Source organism: Hippocampus zosterae, chromosome 4 (assembly GCF_025434085.1).
Source record: "Hippocampus zosterae strain Florida chromosome 4, ASM2543408v3, whole genome shotgun sequence".
NCBI classification, from domain to species: domain Eukaryota; kingdom Metazoa; phylum Chordata; class Actinopteri; order Syngnathiformes; family Syngnathidae; genus Hippocampus; species Hippocampus zosterae.
Window position 1 is genome coordinate 16,621,176 of NC_067454.1, and position 23,292 is coordinate 16,644,467.

The following is a 23,292-nucleotide window of genomic DNA, read 5'->3' on the forward strand; positions in this document are numbered from 1 at the left end:
GAGTGAGGATTCCAGAAGGCAATTTGCTTCATGTGAAACATTCGCTATGGCTAATAGATTGATCCCAGCATCAACACGTTTCCTGTGCCGGGCTCACTGCTCCTTTATCACTTCTGTCGACACGCAACTCTCACATCTCCCCATGGACGCAGCAGCTTGACCCTTTACATGTTCTTATTTTTATCATACCATTTCTCATTTATAGCATCGCTGGCAGTGTCGCTGAGAGCTTCGACACAGAAAGCGGCTTCGAGGAGTCGGAGAACAGCGACGTGGCCCATTCGGTGGTCAGATTTGTGGCTCGCTTCATCGACAAGGTGTGCACTGAGAGCGGAGTAACCCAAGAACACATCAAGAACCTTCACAGCATGATTCCTGGTACGTCACAGACGGTGTTCATTCACGTATATGCTGTCCTAATTCCCTCAGCTTTGTTCAGAGCAACTCCTCCTGGTGTTTATTCTCACTAACACCGGCCTTTGAGCTGATTAACTCTTGACATGTTAAATGGCCTTAAAATCTCAAAATACACACACTGCTTGTGTTAAATGTGTGCAAGCACATGTGTGTCTTTGTACGGGCTCTGTGGACACCAGGTAACCTTATCTTGTGACCTACAGGCGTCGTCGCCATGCAGATGGAGGCTCTAGAGGCAGTTCACAGGGAGAGCAGGAGGTTACCGCCCATTCAAAAGGTGTGTGATGCTCCACATGGCAACATGTTTGGAGCATGTATAGTTCAAGTTGCGTACAAGCATGAAAAGGTGCACCTGAATCACTCCTCCCGAGACTGTCGACAATAAATGTAACTACCATCCAGCTAAGCAATCATGTAAGGGAATCTAGGCAAAAAACTATATTTTGAAAGTTTCAGTGACATATATATAAGTGTATGTATTTATTTAGCGGCACTGTGGTAATCGCGTCAACCTCACAGTGCAGAGATACATGGTTCAATTCCAGCTCCGGCCTCCCTGTGTGGAGTTTGCATGTTCTCCCTGGGCCTGCGTGGGTTTTCTCCGGGTACTCCGGTTTCCTCCCACATTCCAAAAAATATGCATGGCAGGGTGATTGAACACTCCAAATTGTCCCTAGGCGTGAGTGTGAGCGTGGATGGTTGTTCGTCTGTGTGTGGCCTTCAATTGGCTGGCAACCGGTTCAGGGTGTACCCCGCCTTCTGCCCGAAGATGGCTGGGATAGGCTCCAGCACCCCACGCGACCCTTGTGAGGATAAGCAGACACATTGTGACACATTGTTTCCATTTCACAAATGTTTGTATAATTTCCCTTTGAATTTATCGCAGTGTTGTACGCACATAGTCTGATTCGAAACATTTTGTTCTGCGACAGCAGTGTGGTATTTTAAATTTCTGACATGTGAATCCATAATAAGCATCAATGTGAATCAGTATAATGTGACACTGTAAGCACGCAAATGAGCATGATTTTTCTTGGTGGTTTTCTTAAGCTTCATATTGGTTTTAAACTTTACAAAACATTCGTTTCTGAGCCACTTTTTTTGAGCCACAGAAACAACCACAACAGAAAGTGATGATATTCGTTGACCTTTTTTGTAGACCCTGCCATCCAACTTTCATCCCCAGTTTTTAATTCCCTTTCCTGGTCATGTGAAACAAGTGGAAGATATCCAATGTTTTCAAGTGCACTTTTAAATATTTTATTTGGTATTTTGAACCCCTCTGTGTTTTTATTGCCTCTGCCAGCACTTGGTAATCCTTGTTACACGCACTCATACACACAGACAAACACCATCCCAGTACTGCCTTGAGACCAACCTGGAAGCTGTGGTGAGCTGTCTGCTGAACTTTGTGGCTCATTCCAAGCTGGACTGCTAGCTGCAAGACGCATGCCAAATACTAAAAAGTGTCTAAACAACAGTGGCACCGGCCTCATGACGAGTCCGAGTAGCAGCTCTGATTTCTGGAAGGAAAAACAGGGAATGCATTAAAGATGCAATCTAATACCTCTTTTAAACTGCTGATCCGGGTCAAAAAAAGGTTCTTGAACCAATGTTCACCTGATTCACTTAGCCACAGACAAACCTGGGCCATTCTGAAAGGGTCCCCATTAACTTACTTTAAATGAAAAGGATTGGCATTGCCTGACATTTGATTATGATTATCAAAACCCCATTAGACACCAATAGACATATTCATCATGATGTCATACCTGCTTCCGGGTGGCAATAGTTCCGGTGACACCACGAGTAAACAAACTCTTCTGTCATTTGACCAAGGCTCGTGACAACAGAGTAAATGATTAATTTCTCTCCTACCATGGTTCGAATGTGTCACGTGCCAGTTGAAAAGACGATAGGTTAGGTCACGTCATTTCCGTTCAAACCAAAAATTCCCATGAATGGAATCTGTGTGTGTGTGCGTACAGTATATAATACAGTTATATATATACATTTTTTTAATTGAAAGAAGTAAATTGGGAAAAAAAATTGGGTATACCTGAGAGCAGAACCCCCAAAAAGTAGTTTCTCATCATTTACCTTGCAGTCAATGGTGGTCACTCGTTTCCTGCCATCCGGAAGTACCCGAGCACCTATTGTTTCCAAACATGATGAAAAGGTCAATAGTCGGGGTTACTGTGTCAGATGCAGTTTGCAGTACTCTCTTGAAACACTCCCAACAGCCTACATTCACTAAAACAGCTGAGACGAAATGGACAACAGCGTTATGAGACTGGTTCCACAGCTGCTGTGATCCCAGTGCGAGCTGCATATTGTGTCAGTGTGACCTGCCTGCATGCTGTAATTATTTACCTCCCATGAACTTCACATGCTCTTGATTTCAGTGTTGGTGGTTTTAAAGTGAGGCTACTCCCTTTGGTTGCTTAGGTACTGAATACGTTGCAGCCCTCTATTGATAAGCCTCAATTTAATTGGAGGGCAAAATGTGATAAATGCAATATTTGCAGCTGGCATGATGAAGAAACAGATTATTTTGGCAGTGATGAGCCTGATTTAGCATGCAAGATGACCCATGTTAATGAGTGTCTGATTTCAATGAATTAATTTTCTCAAAAAAAGCTGAATTGTAATTCATTGTGGTATTAACCAACAGTGGGAATTATTCATTCATTCATTCATCTTCCGAGCCGCTTAAAATTATTGTTTGAAAATTAAGTTTCATGCGTGCCTGTTTTTGAAAGTGTCATGCATGTGGAGTTTGAATGTCAATCATAGCGTGGCGATTTGACATTGTAATTGAAAATATTTAAAGCTCTCATACTGATACGCTTTTAGATTTGGACTTCCAAGAATTCAAAATGAAAAATTACCTATTTTGGGTTGTTTCTGGCATTTAACTTTCAACATGTCCTCCCATCAGCCTAAAATTCTACGTCCAGCACTGCTTCCTGGGGAGGAATTTGTGACCGAGGGATTGAGGGTGCTTCTGGATCCTGATGGCAGGGAAGAAGCCACTGGGGGGATGCTGGGGGGCCCACACATCCTGCCAGCAGAGGGAGCACTCTTCCTCACCACGTACCGCATCATCTTCAAAGGCATCCCCCATGACCCCCTGGGTAAGTTCACTTTGCGCCAATGGAGGTATCGAAGATAACGATAAGAAACACTGATGCAGTCATGTGCTACCAACCAATTCGAGTTTATGCCATTGTATTTGATCCCTGTTGGACTGGCCATACTTCTGCATGTGTCATTGTCCACGTGTGCAGTGGGGGAGCAGGCGGTGATCAGAGCCTTCCCAGTGTCCACCTTGACTAAGGAGAAAAAGATCAGCATCCAGAACCTACTGCAGCAGAACATGCAGGAGGGTCTCCAGCTACGCTCTGCATCCTGTCAGGTGATTAGATGGCAGGTTTCTTCATACAGTGCTGCCTTGAGATACAGGTGACCCAGGGCACCAAGCCATCATTTTGGCTTCTTTTTTTTCTTCCATTTTGACGTGCACTTGCAAACCTTAGATATGATGCTGTTTGGTCGCAGTGAACTCAATTCTACTCACTTCACAATAAGCAGCTTTTTGCCACATAGTGAACATTTCTTCATAAAAGTTGCTTCAAGCTATTTTATCCCACTCACAATTTAGGTTTACTGTCAAACAAAACAAAAAAAACTGAGAATGTTATGTGCATTTAAAACAACCCCGTGGCTTTAGGAAATTCCAGTCAAAAAAACAAAACAAAACATTGACATGCTAATGGCTAGCATCAATATTCAGTTTGAGAAGCAACAGAAATTTGAACATAATACTGGTGCAACACATGTAGAAATAGCAGTACTCCTCTGTATAACAGTATTCATATTTCCTTTATCCTGTACAAAAAATAATTATCACAGCATCTTACTGAGAACACTTGAAGTAGTCGGAGAAGTACTACTCCTCTTCAATTTGTTTCTGCAGACATCGCACGTTTGACAACACTCCTACCTTTGAGTCTTCTTGGTTTCAAGATGGCGCCGTAGTTGGCAGCCGTCTGCAAGAGCTATGCTCTTTCTTGTTTTTGACTTTTTTTCATTCATTCATCTTCCTAACCGCTTGATCCTCACTAGGGTCGCGGGGGGGTGCTGGAGCCTACCCCAGTTGTCTCCGGGCAGTAGGCAGGGGACACCCTGAATCGGTTGCCAGCCAATCGCAGGGCACACAGAGACGAACAACCATTCGCACTCACACTCACACCTAGGGACAATTTAGAGTGTTCAATCAGCCTGCCATGCATATTTTTGGAATGTGGGAGGAAACCGGAGCACCCGGAGAAAACCCACGCAGGCCCAGGGAGAACATGCAAACTCCACACAGGGAGGCCGGAGCTGGAATCGAACCCGGTACCTCTGCACTGTGAAGCCGACGTGCTAACCACTGGACTACAGGGCCGCCCGTTTTTGACTTTTGTTTTGTAATATGGTGTTTGTTGTTCTTTGTGTGGACCCGTTGTGGACTGTTTTCAGCGCTTTGGACATGACATTCGTTCAAGGAGAAGAATCTGTGCTTGATGGTTGTGGCTTCTCGGCAGCACGCATGTACCAGCACTGAATTTTGATGGACGGGAATCTCTATCAAAAGGGCGCTGTTTGACAGTCGCAGCTTGACAGCCCCAAAGCATTTTCCACAGAGATATGCTTTGAGTTCTGTTGTCTCAGATGTAATTCAACTTTGTTCTGCAGGCACCACTGTATATTCAGATAGTAATGTACATCTTGATTATTATTTTTTTTTTTACAGTTGATAAAGGTGGCTTTCGACGAAGAGGTGAACTCTGAAATGGTGGAGATGTTCAGGAAGCACATACAGCGAATCCGCTACCCACAGTCCATCTTCAGCTCCTTTGCATTTGCCGCAGGGCAAACTCAACCTCAGCTTATCCTTCCAAAGCAAAAAGAGAGGAACACTGGCTTTAGGTTCGTAGTTGATCTTGCTTGATTATGAACAATATTTTACTAAACTGAATTTCCATCTCTGGAGGTAATCAGACCTAAAAGTCTGGTACCATTTTAACTTGGCTGGAAGTGATGGACAATCTTCATGTGGTGGGGGGAAATGCAAGTTGAGTTGTTCTCTGCTCTGCCATCGCTTCAGAACACTATCCAAGACTATTGTCAAAGGAGCTAAAAGAGCCAGCAAGATCACAATGGGCCGTGGTAGCGTGACCTCACTGAAAAGGAATGACAGAGGCAGCAGAATGACCTGGCACGAAGATGATGACATATCAAGTGAGAGGGCGTGGGGGATGCATCTATCAAGTTCTCGTGATTGAAGCCCAACTTAATTGTAGGTTAAGTGTCAAACTTCACCTCTGCATGTGTGCTACAGTATCAGATGATGGGGAGCCACCACCTTGCAGCACTTTGAGATCCTCCGAGAAGTCCACCATGGAGCAGCTGGTGGAGCAGTCTTGTTTCCGTGACTACCAGCGGATGGGCTTTGGTACGATCACGGCCAGCTCATCTCGCTCCAAGTCGGGCGACCAGTTTCGGATCACGGCTGTGAATAGGCTTTATTCTCTTTGTCGCAGGTATGCCAAATCTCAGGAAGTGGAGAATCCTGTGACGCACATTGAACTTGTGACGCATAATAGTCGAACTGACGAGTTGACTTGCCCACCCAGTGACTCACTCATCCAATCATATATCACATTCAGACACCATCATCATCTCACAGACTATCAGACCCTAGCAAAAAGCCACGTAAGATTGTCTTTACAATACATTCGTCATTGTGCCGTCCCGAGCAGCGACACTGCAGTTGTGTTACATGAATTCCGGCAATCTGCAAGCTGAATACGATTGGATGATCTATTTGAATGTGATCGAGAGAGTCGAGGGAAGTGGTGACTGCACTCGGGAATAGCAAAAGCGTGATTTTGAAGGCACAAGGAAAGTGGTTACACGGACACCTATTTAACATTTAATGACTTAACCATTGACTTGACTCAACTTTAGTTACAAAAACTCAGAAGTCATTCACCTCATTCAACACATACACTTTCTATGTCATTTTCCCAAGATCAATATTTTTTTTGTGTCTGCTTCAGTTATCCGGGTCTGCTGGTGGTTCCCCAGGCCATACAAGACAGCAGTTTACACAAAGTGGCACGATGCTACCGACACAATCGTCTGCCTGTTGTGTGTTGGAAACATGCTCGCACCAAAGCTGTGCTGCTGCGCTCAGGAGGCTTCCATGGCAAAAGTGTTGTGGGATTGTTCAAGTCACAGAACCCCTCTTCAACAGGTGATTGTTAATGTCTTTGCAAGAATTTACTCTACTTTTTCTGGGCCTCTGTTTGTATCAAATGAATCCAACCTGGTTTGTTTGATACTTTTCTCTCAACCTGTAGACCGTTTTCACTATTTCAAATGAGTCTGAACCATTCAAAAGCATTTTTGGTTGAAAAAGCATGCTGTGTTTTGATTTAGCACCTGCATCGTCCTCCGAGTCATCCAGTAGCCTAGAACAAGAGAAGTACCTGCAAGCCATCTTTGACTCCATACCCATTTACTTCAAGATGAATGGCCATAACACCCTCTCTAACCGCTCGATCATAGGCCTCTCACCAGGTATGTGGATGGTTACGTTCACATTCTGGTTTGTTTTTAATGCCTGTTATTGTCAGCTTCCTCTGGGAACATCTAGAGATGAGAAGCTGTGTTTATTTTTGTTCTTAACTTCATCATAGATTCCCAGTGACTTGAAGTTATTGGCCAGCAAATCAATCATTGTGCTTTGACAAGTCTGGTTGGTACTTCCACCTGACCTGAATTTGTCAAGTGACAACTCACTGGAGGGGTGGGGGACTCAAAAGAGGCCAATTGCATTTTGGAGAAACTGCTTGCTTGCACTTTTTAGTGTTATTTTTGGTTCACTCAAAGTGTGTTATGCTTTGCAATCAATCTGAAAATGTGTTTTCCCCAGTCATTTCTTATTTTATACCTATTTGGTGTGCGTGTGCGTGTGTGTGTGCGTGCGTGCGTGTGAGAGAGAGAGACAATAAGGCACTGTAGTTGATATTTGGTACCATTTGGAAGGAAACTTGTACAATAAAAGGTTATGCAAGAAGCACGGGTCACCACCCTGCCCATCCATCTCCTCAGACTTGTGTATCCTCCTCTCAAACATTTCAGGATGCATTTTGCTCTCACAAACAAGCAAACACTCTGTATTGTTTTGCAATGTAAAGTGTGCTTACCGCTGCACATATACCAACAAATATTAGACGCTGTCTCTGCCCAAACATGTTACGCTCTTCTTTTTTTTTTACTTGTTGACAAAAAGAGTAAATAATGGATTTGACATTTTGTCTTGTTCTTTTGCTTCAGGGTAAATAACCATTCTTGGTTGTGTTTCTTTTTCCCCTCTTGCATCATGTGTGAATGTTTTTTCCCCTCAGGGAGCGAAAGGAGAACATCCAGAATACCAAAGATGGCTCCCGTCCATTTAGACATCCCATTTTCAAATAGCTTTACCAGAGGAGGTGAGTGTTACACGATGCTCTAAATTAAAAGGCAACGGATGCAGTTTTGTTGTATCTCCAGACACAAACTTTAAATCATACTGCATGATAACGTGCATATTGTGAAGTGAGCAATAACTAAAAATAAAACAACTAAATTAGTCGACTGACCATGACTTGTGTTAACCTGTTGTCAGATAAATATTACTGTAAATGTAATCACACAAGAATGTGAAGCCTTCAGTGGAGTCCATTAGCACTGAATGTTTGGTCTTGACCTAAAGACATTGTGCTTATGTGTGGTGTATATATCAGGAATTAGTCATTAAATTAAGGTCAAAGCTGAAAAGGCTTTTAGGCTAAATCTTCATTTTGGGACAGATTACTCAAGGTTGTTTATCAATACAGTTAGTGCTCAAAAATGCTCACACTGTGTTTGCCCCGAGAAGAAGAGTGACAATGCCAAGAAAATGTCAAAACCTAACTAGTTTCATTCATCTGGCAAACTTATGAAATCGGTGATTATGTTGCTTCATTCTCCCAGCACGTTCTTTTTCAAATCCAAACTGACTGCTCCAAAGGTGGCCATAACCTTAATCACTGCAGTGGGTTGGGACACGTAATCCACCTCCAATTAATCGCCACGCTCCCACATTAGTTCTTTGTAAATTGCCTGGATGACCTTTCCAAAAAATGTAGCCACATTCCAGAGCGTTTTTATGAGCCTTCAATCCTGTCATGGGAGTGCTGGAATAAATGGAGCAAGAATGCATTTTTGAGATTGCATTGCAGCTTGTTTTCAAATTTTTTGAAATATTTCTGTTGATTAAAAAACAAACAAACAAACAAAAAACACTGAGAGTCTTATCTTCCAGAAACCTGCAAATCAACCATTTTCATACCAGTGTGGTGTGTGTGTTTATGGAGTGAACCATTAAATACACTATCTCACTACGATACATAACCGTGAATGTCGTGCATGCAACCCATATGACTCATTTTCAAAATATAAAGGTTTTTAAATGGGCCGTGCAATCGTTGACCTTGAGCTCTAACTTCATTACGAACATGCATGACCGTGTGCGCCATGTCTAGATTAAATGTTTTTATGACACTGACATTATTTTTCATGTTCATCTTGACCTCCTCTACACAACCGCCATGCAGTGCTTGAGTACAGAGATAAACTATTCACTCACTCAAACCCCAAACCTACCAATCAGGAGAGAATCCACAACCAAGGTAGAGTGCAACTGCTCCCCCCTCCTGCCCGTCCTCACCCACTTTCTTTTCCAAAGCTGAGTTTCATTCTAACACCTCAGCTGTCCTCTCAAAAACTAACCAGACACCAGGCATATCGCCATTCCCCAAAGTGCCGCTGAGCCACTAATGACTAATCATCACTGGAGTGAAATAAGTGCACCTCTGGGAGCTGCGGTTTTTCCCAAACCCAAGTGGCCGCTCTGATCTGGCCTATTCCACGGCTAATATGTTGGCTCAGCAAGGCCCGCTGTGGTCAGTTGGAAGCCAAGTACTGACTGCGGAGGGAAGGAAGCAGTTTATCCTGGCAGACCATCATGAATCAAATGAAATGAGGCACCTCTGACCGTGCACGTAGTTCAGCGAAGACAGCCCAGATAAAAATCTCCATGAAATTCAAAAGGAATAATTCATTCTAGTCCCAGCGAAGCAGCAAGACAATAAACACCAATTGGTTGTAGGATTTCTACCATCATTCATTACTTCAAACTGTCTGGGGTCGTTTTTGAAATGTCAGCTTGAGATGTTTCATTTTAGCTGGAGTCAGAGGTTGGCGGAGTTGTTTTTAGCACTCTCGGGTCATAATGGTGAAGATATCGTGAAGTAATCAGTTTTGATGTTAAACCAGGAAAATGTGTTCACTTAGCTGACATAGTCACACTCTATGGGCAAAGGTATTAGGACATACAATACACTGCGGCCTTGAGATAGAAGTCACCTTACGAAGTTTCCGCTGTATGACTCACTGGTAGGATTCGTGATTTTGCTTTTACTTGCAAGCAAAATTTGAGATATGAGCGTTGCTGAGTGGCAGTGAACTCAACAAGCACAAGTTTGGCAGATCGTGAATAATTCTTTAAAATAAATAAATAAATAGAACTGGCTCCAGGCTGTTTATTTGCTATTCCAGTTGAAGTTTACTGTCAGACTGAACCAAACAAAGAGATTTGCCAGTGCATTTCAAGGGACAGTGTGTAGATTATTACGTTTTCAATAATTTACAAAATCATTACAAAAATAGGTCAACATTAAGTGTTGACATGACTTTTAATCCATCTATCCATCAATCATCCAAACCACTGATCCTCACAAGGGTCGCAGATGTGCTGTAGCCTAACCCTCTCTTTGGATAGCAGGCGAGCTACACCCTAAACTGGTTGCCAGCAAATTTTAGGGCACACAGAGACAAACAACCATTCGTGCTCACAATCACACCCAGGGACAATTTTGAGTATTCAAATAGCCTGCCACGCATGTTTTTGGAATGTGGGAGGAAACCGGAGTACCCGGAGAAAAATCCATACAGGCACGCTGAGAACATGCAAACTCCACACAGCATGGACTGAGGCCAGATTCAAACCCTCAACCTCTGTCCTGTGAGGCGGATGTGCTAACCAGTCAGTTGTATGCAACCTTTTGACTGCAACTGTACCTCTCGATCTTAACCTGAATTCCCAATCAGACCGAAACAATTTGGACAATTCCATTACTTCCAGATTTCAGAGATTGGGTTTGGGAGAACTGTAGAATCATGACCTCAAGTCCATAAAATAACTTAAGTTAACTAAAAATAACTTAATAACTGAGTTCGGCCACCTCATACAATATCAAAATGTTCAGCTGAAATAACTAGACAGACACTTACCCTGCTCAGGGTGATGGCTCAGTGTGATGGCTCTGTGACCCAATACTTTGTGACCCAATACCTTTGTCTTTGTGTATCCCTTAGCACAGTTTATGGCAGCAGACAGAAAAAACAAAAAAACTTTTAAAAAATTGTTTCCAGGGATTACTGTGAAATTTCCTTCCCGTTAGTAGTTGATGATGTTTTCGATGCATGCTAGTTTTTCCAAGGAGCTGCTTGTGGATTTGCTGACACGCAAAAAAAAAAAATCCATTACCTCCTGCATCCAACATCTCATTGACCGATTCAAGGTGCAAACATCTTTGCTTGTGCATGTAAAGAATGAAGGTGTTTACGTTATCCTGTTTGCTGCCTGTAAACTCCTTCTGCATGTGTTCATCACTCAGTCTTAGTTTGTTTGACAGCATGTGTACATCTGGGGCATTGTGAATGAGCACGTGAGTGTGTGTACGTGTGTTGTGATTTTTGTTTGTGTCTCGATGTTTTTACAGGCATGTGGGCCAGCCTGCGCTCCAGCAGCAGACTGAGCCAGCACCCATCCACAGTAAGCGTGGGCGCCAGACTCGCAGGGAAAGATTTGGCGCCACCTGCAGGGAGTAACAGCCTACAGGCCCAGCTACTCAAACAGCAAGCTGCCTTCTATGTGTTTGGTGAAAAGTCACATTTGAAGGTAAGAATGGAGTTGGCTATGGAAATGCACTGGGCAACTTTTGCCAAAAGTTGTACGAAGAAGTTCCAAACGCTTTGTTTTGACACAAAATTGATAACATTTCGAGCAGTTACATCGAACTGTAATTCACTATCGCTGTGCGGCAGAGAAAGGTCATCGGGTGTGTCGTAGCAAGAAGAGGTCAGAAAACGTATTTGCTTTAAAAAATGTTTTTTGTTTAAATTAATCTATATTTGCCAGCGGTGTACAGTGACTCTAATTGTCAGTCCATCATGCCATCAGTTATTTTAACCAAGTCTTCCGTTATTGCTAAATTACACAATTTTAGGAAATCAGTACATTTCACCAGTCTGTCGGTCCAAAAAAAAAAAAAGGTCACTGTCCAACAGATGAAATATTCAATATGATTAAAATGGGAAATGAAGTGCACTATCTATCAGTGTAGCTACATCATATAGAGCAGGAGCGTGCTGGCGGCTGCCTGTCGCTATTGTAACTTCTAAAACGTCAAAATGTTAAACAGTTTTCAAGTTTAAAATGGCTTACTTCAACCAGGATCCCATTCCGCAGAATCCAATCCAAGTCGCTCACCAAATGCAAGCTTTTGCTTTCTCTTGTCTCTTTGTCCTCCTTTTTCGTCTGCATACCGCCACCTCCTGTACTGGAACCGCAAAGCATTCCATATATGCATATTTGCAGTCCACTCGAAGCAACCCCAGTGTACACACATGAGACAGGCTGCGCATGTTTCTGTCAGCCGTCAGTAACGGATTAAAAGAGCTTCCATCGGTACGGGCGGACTGCCCAGCATATACAATAACTGCATTAGCACTTTACACAAATTGTATTAAGTCATTAAGATTGCTTTTTGGCATTTACACACAATAATAAATAAATCAGCACTATCAGTCCTTTTATATTTTGGTGGGGATACTATGAGGTTTTCCTAAACTAAAATGTTTTCCTTCATTCAACATAAAGGTGATGAAAAATTGGTTTGGATTCAGATTTGTCCTGGTGAAAGCACAGCGTTATATTACATGGAAAGACCCGTGCTGTGTGTTACTTTGTGCAGGGCCTCAGAGTGGACACCTCTCTGAACTGTGAACTGGTACCGGTGGACTTCGCAGACATGCGGCAAGTGAAGAGCTCCTTTAAAAAGCTGCTGAGGGCTTGCGCTCCCAGTGCCAATTCCTCTGACTCCGAAGACTCTTTCCTCAAAGCTTTGGAAGACTCCGAATGGATCCTGCAGGTGACGATTTTTTTTCATCAAGCTTTTTGTGCAATGTCCGTCATGTCGGTCATCGCTCTGTCCCTCTGTAGAGTTTGTTCCTTTTTCGGATATGTATTCTTCATGGTCAAAAAGTAGACAAGAAGTAACAAAGCAACATTTATAAGGGATTAACTGCTGAGATAAATTGTCCATATGCCCATTTGTCACAGCTTCACAAGATCCTGCAGCTGGCTCTCTTTTTGGTGGAGCTCCTGGACAGCGGCTCATCTGTTCTGCTCAGTCTGGAGGACGGCTGGGACATCACCACACAAGTGAGAATGTTGCACAAGTAGGGCCTTTTTTTTCCTTTAAAAAAAGTATAAAAGAAGACAGATGCATAAGATTTCTGAAGAAATTGGAAAGTTGGCACCTTGAGAAACCGAAACAGACATTTTGTCTTTCCCAGAAAGCTTTAAAGCAGTCATACAAATACAAACATCACATTCACGCCTGAGGGAAGTTTAGAATCTTCAATGAACCCAACTTGCATGTTTTTGGATTGTGCCAGTAAAACAGAATAGCTGGCGTACACCCACACATTCATGAACAGAGAAAGGGTTGAGCTGAGAGTTGAGACTCGGGACCTTAGGCTATGGCTGTGGACATGCTCACCACAGGGCTCAGTCTGCTGACTCCACTCGGCGAAGCAATGATTTAAAATAGCCTTCAATGATGGTGTAGCCTTTATGAAAGTCACATACATGATGAAAATGTGGGTTCCCGTTATGGCTGTGTGATTTCGCAATCATCCAGGTTGTGGTAATCTGCAAAGGTTGAAACGAGGCAATGGGACTCTTGTTGAGTCCGCATTCAAACACGTTCTGACACTGGATGGCCGCTTCTCCTTTTTCATGACCGCCTTTCTCATAAGATGGGTTAAGCCTGACGTGAAAGCAAGCTGGCTGTGTCAAAAGCGTTAGATCTCATTGAGGTTGCCTTTTGTTTTTCCTGCCATGGTTTGCTTTCTCTTGAGTATCTCATTCCCAAACACAGTCCAAAAAGTCCCTCACACCCCCCCGTGAGTCAAAATATTACAAGGTATGGAGGCTCTGACCCCACTTCGGCGCAGCCCCTGTAAGAATCACAAAAATGTTTTCTCAGCTCATCTTCCAGCCGATTGTGTCACCGTTGAACTCATCGTGCAAAGACGGATTTTGAGAAGGGTTGAGGTTCTTAAAGGCTGATGTCACCAAATTGTGCGGAATTCAACCCGAATGGTTTCTGATTGTGTTTCCAAGGCATGTAAACACTTGTCAAGGTCCTTTCTGTGTCCACGTTTCGTCATGCTCATTGCTCATGTTTTCCATGTTGGTGTTGCAAGCGCGCGGTCATCAGAAGTGTTTACGGGGTGTCTAAAGACCCGGACTGCTGTCTAAAAAGCACACTTTGAGGGTGCCTCATACCAGGCTCATGTTGGTCCTGAGACATTCTCACTCTACGGGACACCGGCTTCATCTCGCAAAGGTCCTGGTCAGGCCCACGTGGCCAAATGGCGTCCATATGCTCTGGCTTCTCTCTCCATGGGCCATAGACACCCAGCAGACAGGATACACAACTTTCTTTTCTGCTATCCCCCCCAAGTCCTCATTTTTGTCTCTGTGGTCTGCCTGTAATTTAAGTGCCTCGTATCTGTGCCAGGGCGCCAGCGGCTTTCTCTATCATTCAGTGTTGGACGCTAGAGTAAAGCCCGCCGGCAGGCCATGAACCCCCCCACCCCGGGACTCCTCTCATACCATCTCTGTCAGGGCTCATTAAAGCGTCAGAGGTGACATGGGCAGGAAGGCCCGCCAAACATATTGCATGTGTGGGCAAGTGGCGTGAGCCTGAATTGAACTAGCCTTTGTTATATAAGTGTTATTGATAACAGATGATCGGTTTGACATTGGGATCCGCTTCAATGAGGAGGCGGGGGGTGCATGTATCCCATGTATAACACATATGCTCGGCGCTGCTTTGTGACTGGTCTTTTAGCAAGCCACCTCTTCCCTTTCAGTCGTAAAATATTTAACTGCTATTTTTTTCCCTCTAAAATGATTACGAAATGCTGTCTATTGACAAGAAATCCCATTCCAAAAGTGTCAAACTGTCAGTCTTCATCACAATCTAAAAGGCAGAGATCATTCATGAAAAAATGTGATTTCCTGGCTTGCATCTCATGTCAGTATTAAAGAATCCACTATTGATGACTTTTTAATTCCACACGGTATACACAGTACACTCTCTGTCTACAGCATTAAATACACCAAGCCTTCAAATGTTGTGAAACAAAACTCGGTTTGACATTTTTACAGCGAGGCTGTGTTTTAACAACTGATTCTCATGAGGACACTGCAATATTCAGGGAAACTCACATTTCAATATTCATCTCATCTTCTCATCTTTCAACCTTTATTTTTTTTTTGGGGTGTCATCTGTACAGGTGGTGTCTTTAGTGCAGCTGCTGAGCGACCCTTTCTACCGCACTCTGGAGGGCTTTCACGTGCTGCTGGAGAAAGAGTGGCTCTCCTTCGGCCACAAGTTTAGCCAACGCAGCAACCTGAGTCCCAGCAGTCAGGGCAGTGGCTTTACACCAATCTTTCTGCAATTCTTGGACTGTGTTCACCAGGTGAGTATTTATACTAGCAAATGTGCGTCCACCCCTCTTTCTAAATGAATCATATCTTCTACATGAGCTCATCACATTCGCAAAGACAGAATAGACGTGTGGGCGAAAAAAGCAACAAGCGCAAAGCCATGCATTTGCTTTCGTTTTGCGCTTGCAATTCCCAAGCGTGATTTCAACGGCGTCTCGCACCAGCAAAGGCTGTGGCCCAGATGTTGCGTGAACCCTGTGATCGGCATAGAACTGTCTGTGCTCGCGTGTTTCAGCCACTCTTCGCAATTGGAGCAACACGTGAAAAAGTACCGTTTGGGGGATTGAGAGGAAGGCTCATGTGTGCGTGTGGGGCTTTTGGAGGCGGCTTTAAGAATGAAGTGCAAACACGTGAGGTTCACGCTAAAATGCTTACTTTAGACAATATTGTGTATTAATGTGCACACCCACTGACATCAACGCATAGTTTCTGCATTTGTCTTTTGAAAGGGTCGTTTTGGCAAATTACAGGAGTGGGAGAGTGTCTCTGGAGCGTTCTAAACAACGGGATTTCAGATAAGAGCTGAAAATAGAAGTGCCTCATGTCCAAAACAGCTGTTGTTTTTGCCAGCAGACCCAGGTGGCCTCAAATGTTCAATGGCCACTTCACACTATTGGGTGGGAAGACTGGCACTTGACTATGATTGTCTAGCTTCAGATCATGCAGTGATGACATCATTTGCCCCCCAAAAGACCAACCTCACTTCTTTCCTGTTCAAAATTAAGTCATTCCGGCCCTGGTGGGGCGTAATGCCTCTAGGATGTGGTTCAGCTGTCATATTGGAGCTTCCTTTTTCCGGTCTCACCAGTGTTGGGCAAATTATTCAGTAAAAGTAATCGATTACGTGTACCAACTCCGTGACGTACGATCTCATCAATTATCGGCAAATTGGTTTCCAGTTACCTTCCTGCTTCGGTCACAACAGTGGGGAAAAATGAACAAAAAAGCTGGAGCGCATAAACTGCCAGAAGAGTGTAAATATAACGTGAGGGATAATTTTTTTAGTACAAAAATCCATCGAGTGGCTCAAATGTGCGCAATTTTATGGAGCAACTTCATACAGTACGCCTTTTTCTGGCATTTCTGGTTCATAATCAGCATGTATTGTATTGTATTGTATATTCCCACTGTTGGGAATGAAACGGGAAGTCAATCATCCACTATTTTGCCAATCACTGAGGAGATCGGGAGTATGTCAAGGATCTGATGCACATCGTAGTTACAAGTAACTTTGAATTGACTCGGTACCTGAATTACTTTAAACAACTTACTGATGGACATAGACATGCAAAATAAAGTCAGAAAATGTCACACAGCTTTCAGACAGCGGCGGGTTCTGGCATGTGCCACACGTGAGGTTGCACTGGGCAGCGTTTCTCAGATGGGCAACAACATGGGGGTTTGTGACGGTGGGGTACCATTCAAGTGGGGGACCGCCACTGCTTGTTTAAAGACAATTGGTACTTGCTATACTTGTGGTTATTTCCAACCCAGCATTAACTGAGTTTGTGTTTTTGTGTGTAACCTGTCAGATTTTGATGCAGCATCCTGTGGAGTTTGAGTTCAATCAGTACTATCTGAAGTTCCTGGCCTATCATCATATCTCCAACCGCTTCAAGAACTTCCTGTTGGACTCTGACTACGAGCGCTTGGAACACGGTGGGTCTTCTTTTGCATCCAAACCAGCAGATTGTTTTTTTAATAAATATTTATTTTTATTGGACCCTTTGTTGCCGCTGTTATCATCTCACGTCATTCTCATTCATGCTCCCTGGGCAGATGAGAAATCCCTTTGCAATTCCATCTTTTCAACACAAAGAAAGCAATTTATGGAAGCAATAATTCTTGTTGTGTCTTCTCTTATTGTCTGACAGGCCTGTTATTTGACGATAAGGGTGATAAGCAGGCGAGGAAAGGCATCTGCATCTGGGAGTGCATCAATAGGATCCATCGGCGGAGTCCAATCTTCTTCAACTATCTGTACAACGCATCAGAGAGCGAAGTGAGTTTCTCTCTCGGGGTGCACTTTGTTGCAGTGCTTTTTCATCCTGACATGGTATGAGATGATCCACCGTCCATTTTCCCCCACTTCATCCAATTGCAAAAAAAGGCAAATGTTACAAAACCATGCAATGAAATTCTTACTTTTATGCCTCTCTTCACAAGAATAAATACATCTATAATGCAGTGGTGGCTTGAGGTACAAGTTCGCTTTATTTTGTGACCGCATTCGTAACTCAAATGATCGTTTCCCACCGAAATGAATGACAATACCTTTAAAACGTTCCAGCCTTACCCCCAAAAAACAAAACAAAAAATGTTTAATAATGAAAAATAGCACTTTGTAATATTGTGCATACTAAAACCAGACAGTAATGATTCCATTCAGTAGAATTACCAGTACAAAGACTTGAGGAATATGTCAGATTGCATCAATTAAAAATGCTGCTCACACCTCGGCCACCTGAGGGCAGTGTAAGACAGACATGCAGACAGCTCCAATATACCGTATTTTCACGACCATTCTGCGCACTGTATTATTGGGCGCAGCCAGGCATGGTAAAACATACGCCAGCTTAAACATACGGCATGCATGCACACACGCTAAAAACACGTTTTTAAAAAGGCAACGGAAGCAAAACTGAGTTCGGTTGTACTTTATTTAGCCATTTTGTACTCACGTTTTTCTCTTCACTTCTTACACGCTCACCCTTCACTCATTGGCGACAGGTACTGTACCTGCTAGGGTCGTGCCTTTAGCGTCCTCTTACACGCCCACCCTTCACCTCACTGGCGACTGGCACCTGCTAGGGACGTGCCTTTAGCGTCCTCTTACACACCCACCCTTCACTCATTGGCGGACCTCCGCATGCCTGTTGTCACTCACTTTGCCTTTTCTCTTTATAAACAGAGTGTCGGCCAGAAGCGTTCTCAGTCATGCTTTGGAACTCGGCTCATACACTAGACGCTCCGCATTATAAGGCGTCCTGTCTATTTTGGAGAAAATTTAAGACTTTTAATGGCGCCTTATAGTCGTGAAAATACGGTACTTTTCAATGAGGTGTTATAAATCCATCTTGAGTTTTGGTCAGGTCTCGCCTCTTTGCCGCAGCCAATCGTATTACAGCAGGGTATGGCCTGCTTAGCACTTGAGTGGAATTTTGAAACACCTCAAGCCCTCTCTGAGCTCATCAGTAGGATACAAATTTTGGTAATCTACACAGAGGATGAAGAGTATATGAGTACTGTTATAATGTCTTTCTCGCATACATGCGTTTGTTGAGTCATTCATGTTGCATCCTTTTCTGACAGTCAAGGCTTAACATCCTCCAACATGGATGTTCATTAGCATTAGCATGACACTAGCCTTTCATTAGGCAGTTGATATTTTAAATTCACAGGATGTAATTTTCTTTGTTTTGTGTTTAGTTTGACAGTAAACCCCCACTGTCTGTGGCAATAAACGACTTGGGGCTCTTATTTATTTATTTTTGGGGGGATGATTTGTTCACAATTTGCCAAATGGATGTTCATTGTAATTTGCTGTGCCAACATACAGTGCTTGCATCTCAAGACTTCAGTCTCTCTTTTGTCGCGCGTATGCCAAGGCACCCCTGCTTAAGCGAAGACAGAAACAAAACTTAATAACTTAAAACCATGCCCGAAATACTGTACATGGGGGGCATCCATATTCGATGACCAAGCTACCTCGTGTGGTTGCTTTTATGCGGAGGAACTGTTTAGATGACAAAGTCTTGCCGTTAGCCACGATATAGAGACTATATCTCATTCTCAATCACTTTCCAGTTGCTCATTTACCACAACAATGGTCTTGAATTGTACAACGTTTCAAAACGGTTCTGTTGTCATAGACCATCCTCAAACCATCGGTTGCCATCCCCAACCTGAAGACGTGGGACTTCTTTACCGACGAGACGCTGTCGACGGGACCGTGTTACGACTGGCGACTGATGGCGGCGAGGCCAGACAGCTCTGAGGAGCCCCAGACCATCTCCAGCAGCAAGAGGAGAATCGTGTGGCCTTGCTACAGCAGCGTGACCCGTGCTCAGCCCGATGCCATCACCAAGCTGCTCGCTGTAAGACTTTCAAACCTCAGACCGGTTTCTCTTCTGCCATTTTAAAAAATAATCCGTTGTTTTTGTGTACTGCAGGACATTGAGAAGCTGGAGGGAGAGATGAACCAGACCCCCGAGAGATGGCAAATCGTTCTGGACAGAGTCCTCATTAGTATCCAGGAAGACCTCAAGCAAGAAGTAAATGTCAGTCCTTCTAGCCAGCCGTAGTTTAGCGCACATGTCACCGGATCGCAGGGATATGATTCCCACTGACTCAATTACTTAAAACCAATTAAAAAAGAAAAAGACAAAAAAAATAGCATACCAGGAAACTTACACTTCTACCGTTCAGATTGTTTTTTTTAACCCTTTCAGGGACAGCCGTTACTGCAGTGGGCAGCTTATTATGTTGTCAGGTTACAGGGTGCATGAAAGGGTTCCTGCTGGTTACGTGATTATTATCACCCTCAATATGAAAGTGGCTTCAAACATATCTGAGCACAGAGCTGCTAGCAACCACAATTTTTCTATCCCGCTCCAAGCTTACATGAAATGGTACATCCACATCGAACAGTCACACAACTGCACTACTTTTCCTGCAGGTCGGGTCACCATTAAGTGAATGCTAGGAGCTAAACTAACTTGGTCCCAATTGCAAAAGAAACATAGTGAATGCATTTTTTGTTTTGTGTGTATGTGTCAGACCCTGGGTGTGGGTTCACCACCTGCGTCTTTCGAAGAAAAAAACCCCTCACTTTTCCTTCTCCACCACATAATGATCTGTCGTCTTGACCGCATTTTTGTGTTTTGCAGCTCTGCAAGCAGTCTCTGTCCATTTCCGGCCTCATTCCCACGTCCAGCCTGCAGGCACTGCAGCGGCGCTCTATGCTGCACCTGCCAGACAGCAGCCTGGTGGAGGACCGCAGCACGGCCACATCCAATGGGATCAACCGGCGCGCCGCCACACTTTACAACCAGTTCACCCCCAAGAGCGAGGAGAACAGGTGGGACGGTAGCCCGGTTGGGGGTTAACAGTTGATTTACTTACGGCAGGCCTGATCCTGACTCACAGCTGGAGAATGTTGTGTGATATGGTGGCGGGCAAGAGGTTCAAGTACATTATCTTGGCCCTCATCTGTGTATAATTTTCCCCCCAGTCACACTTAGGAATACTATAGTTCCCCAAGTCAACTTCCACAGATGGATTTCCAATATAGTGTTGGAGGCTTGCAATCGTACACGAGCGCTTCTCACCCTTCCTCAGCGATGCCAAGTATTGATACATGATCATTCCAGATTGATCAACTTGCATTGGCACATCCGTGACTGTTAGAATGGCTTTCTTCGAACGCTGAAGTACGGATATAAATCCCCAAAGCACATGTGTGAAACTGTTCGAGAAACCCGCAGCTGGCCCCCCTTCTTAAAACGGCAAGACTGCAATGTGCACAATGCTGTGTGGAGTCACTATTTGTTAGTGTGCGCTACATCATGCTAACAACATCCACCACTTATGGAAAGCCATCCTGCTAGTGAGGACAAAAAACTCAGTAGTACACTGAGCCTAAGGTAGATCTACAGGATATCGTCTAATAGGTCAACTCCACGTTATACGTGCGGCAAAACTGTGCACTAGTCGACAACAACCATCTACTTGTACTACTACACACTAGGGATGGGAATTGAAAAACGGTTATTTTTGAGAACTCTGTGTTTCGACTTAGGGAAAAAAAAAGATGCACCACTTTGATTGTAGTAAGACCTAGTAAAGCTGAATATAAAGAAAATGGCTCTCCATACTGGCAGGTCGTACGAGGGTGTCCTGTACAAACGAGGAGCCCTGCTCAAAGGTTGGAAGCCTCGGTGGTTCGTGCTGGACATTACCAAGCACCAGGTGAGGCAACTTCCCGCTAGGGGGCGCCAGAGAGCGCTCAGCCTTTCTGACCCGGCTCGTTTGTCTTTGCAGATGAGGTACTACGACACCGGCGAGGACACCAATTGTCGAGGTCACATCGAGCTGGCAGAGGTGGAGTCGGTGCTCATCGCCACGCCCACCACCGGCGCACCCAAACACATCAGTGAAAAGGCTTTCTTTGACGTGAGTTCACGACATTCGTTTTCTCATTTGACCCCGAAATCATCAGCGGCAAAGTATGGGCCACCGGATGCGTTCAGTTGTATTTGTTTCATCCAAAATCTGCTTCTTCTTTCTATTCATCTCATTTAATAATCGGGTGCTTGATCTATTGAGTCTGTTTTTTTTGTTGTTGTATTTTTTTTTCCGTAGTTGAAGACCAGCAAAAGAGTGTATAACTTCTGTGCGTCAGACGCAGCCAGTGCTCAGCTGTGGATGGACAAAATCCAGAACTGCATCTCTGACGCCTGAAGCGCGCCGCCGGGAGGTCGAGCGAGGTTATCCGCGCTGCGCCGCGCCGGGTGGGCTGGACGGGGACATCAGAGACAGCTCATCATCCCCCCCCTTTCTGACATTTTCTTTTTTAGGGACCACAGCTGCCATCACAGCTCTCTGTGGAAAAGGAGGTAGGACCACTTCAAAGCAATAAGGCTCGTTGGTCGTCCCAGCTGTGCGCCATTTTGTAACAGAGAAGAAGTTGTATTTTACTACCAGGAGAAGTTACTGCTGCTTCGTGTTTAATGCACAACACGACAAGGCAATTTGTTGCACTTAGGAACCGTATGCACTCCTGAAGTGAGGCGGAAGCCATTTTGTTAGCTTTTCAATTCACACTACAAGTGAGCAGTCCCTCCAAGCTAGGTTCCATGTTCAATTAAAGATGGAAGCGAAAACAACAATTTGCACAGCCAATTCAAAAGTTACCTGACCTTGTTTTATTTAATTTTGTTTTGTGTGTGTGAAATGTCCATTAGGCCTAACAATGTTGTTTCGTGGATTGTAAATTATTTTTTTTTAAAGAAAAATTTCCTTGTCCTCGTTTGTGTAAATATTTTTTTCACTTTTTGATTTTGTAAAGCAAACGTTTTCTTACCTTCCTGATGTCACTAATAATTGTTTCTTGAATGTTACTGTCGCAAATACCTGAGTGGCCTTCTTTGTCAAAAGGAAGACTTTTTTTTGTCTTTTTAGGCCTTTTAACAAAACAAATAAGTGTTTTACTGTTGCATCAAAGTAAAATGAAGCAATTCAAAGATATCAGCAGCTTTGTTACTGCATCCTTTTACAGTGTTGTGCCAACACTAATTGTGTTTTTTGAGGGGAAATAAACAATTGAAATGCAGATTGTGCTCTTACTGGTGCGTGTACGTGAGTCAGCCTTCTACGATAGAACAACATAAGCGGCTTCATTCCCATCAGTGGTTTTCTGGGACAATTGTCACTTGCAGTGAGTTAGCTGGCTATTTTCCTTTCAGATGGTGCGTAGGCGTGGCCATGTTTGAGTGCTTTGTTGTTGGTGAGTTCTGTGAGTTCACACAGAGAGAACCTACGTTTAAGTTTCAGTGTCCAGGACTTTACCATAAGAAAGACAATGGACAAAAATGGCAACCATGGGAGAGATCCCAGGCGAAAACCACTGCTGTCCAAAAAAGAACACGAAGGCTCGTCTCACATTTGCCAAAAGACATCTTGATGATCCTCAAGACTTTTGTAAAAACATTCCGTGGAGTCATGAGTGGAAAATAGAACTTTATGGACGTTGTGCGGCCCGTTACGTCTGCAGTAAAAATGGTACCGCGTTTGATAAAAAGAACATTATGCCAACAGTGAAGCATGGTGGTGACAGTGTAATGGTCCGTGGCTGCTTTGCTACCTCAGGA

At 43.9% G+C, this 23,292-nt stretch overlaps 2 protein-coding genes across 5 annotated transcripts in view; both read left to right on the plus strand.

The window, feature by feature from the left end:
- Nucleotides 1-5,795, plus strand: part of lyve1a (lymphatic vessel endothelial hyaluronic receptor 1a) — a 105,605-nt gene extending 99,810 nt beyond the window's left edge. Inside the window, exon 5 of the mRNA XM_052063677.1 lies at nucleotides 5,766-5,795. Within this exon, the coding sequence (XP_051919637.1) occupies nucleotides 5,766-5,770 (5 nt within the window). The 3' untranslated portion in view covers nucleotides 5,771-5,795. The remainder of the gene's footprint in view (nucleotides 1-5,765) is intronic.
- sbf2 (SET binding factor 2) overlaps nucleotides 1-22,754 on the plus strand; it is a 91,720-nt gene extending 68,966 nt beyond the window's left edge. The window contains exons 20-43 of one of the 4 annotated variants that reach the window (XM_052063578.1): nucleotides 206-378; nucleotides 621-694; nucleotides 1,724-1,807; nucleotides 3,359-3,554; nucleotides 3,708-3,835; nucleotides 5,216-5,391; nucleotides 5,570-5,703; nucleotides 5,804-6,005; nucleotides 6,525-6,721; nucleotides 6,907-7,047; nucleotides 7,878-7,961; nucleotides 9,108-9,182; nucleotides 11,337-11,515; nucleotides 12,591-12,767; nucleotides 12,959-13,060; nucleotides 15,208-15,393; nucleotides 16,954-17,080; nucleotides 17,296-17,423; nucleotides 19,294-19,518; nucleotides 19,594-19,695; nucleotides 20,311-20,501; nucleotides 21,304-21,391; nucleotides 21,464-21,595; nucleotides 21,785-22,754. In XM_052063578.1, the coding sequence (XP_051919538.1) occupies nucleotides 206-378; nucleotides 621-694; nucleotides 1,724-1,807; nucleotides 3,359-3,554; nucleotides 3,708-3,835; nucleotides 5,216-5,391; nucleotides 5,570-5,703; nucleotides 5,804-6,005; nucleotides 6,525-6,721; nucleotides 6,907-7,047; nucleotides 7,878-7,961; nucleotides 9,108-9,182; nucleotides 11,337-11,515; nucleotides 12,591-12,767; nucleotides 12,959-13,060; nucleotides 15,208-15,393; nucleotides 16,954-17,080; nucleotides 17,296-17,423; nucleotides 19,294-19,518; nucleotides 19,594-19,695; nucleotides 20,311-20,501; nucleotides 21,304-21,391; nucleotides 21,464-21,595; nucleotides 21,785-21,883 (3,400 nt within the window). In that variant the 3' untranslated portion in view covers nucleotides 21,884-22,754. The remainder of the gene's footprint in view (nucleotides 1-205; nucleotides 379-620; nucleotides 695-1,723; nucleotides 1,808-3,358; nucleotides 3,555-3,707; nucleotides 3,836-5,215; nucleotides 5,392-5,569; nucleotides 5,704-5,803; nucleotides 6,006-6,524; nucleotides 6,722-6,906; nucleotides 7,048-7,877; nucleotides 7,962-9,107; nucleotides 9,183-11,336; nucleotides 11,516-12,590; nucleotides 12,768-12,958; nucleotides 13,061-15,207; nucleotides 15,394-16,953; nucleotides 17,081-17,295; nucleotides 17,424-19,293; nucleotides 19,519-19,593; nucleotides 19,696-20,310; nucleotides 20,502-21,303; nucleotides 21,392-21,463; nucleotides 21,596-21,784) is intronic. The other 3 variants (XM_052063579.1, XM_052063580.1, XM_052063581.1) reach the window with 3 other exon arrangements.
- The last annotated feature ends 538 nt before the right edge of the window (nucleotides 22,755-23,292 follow it).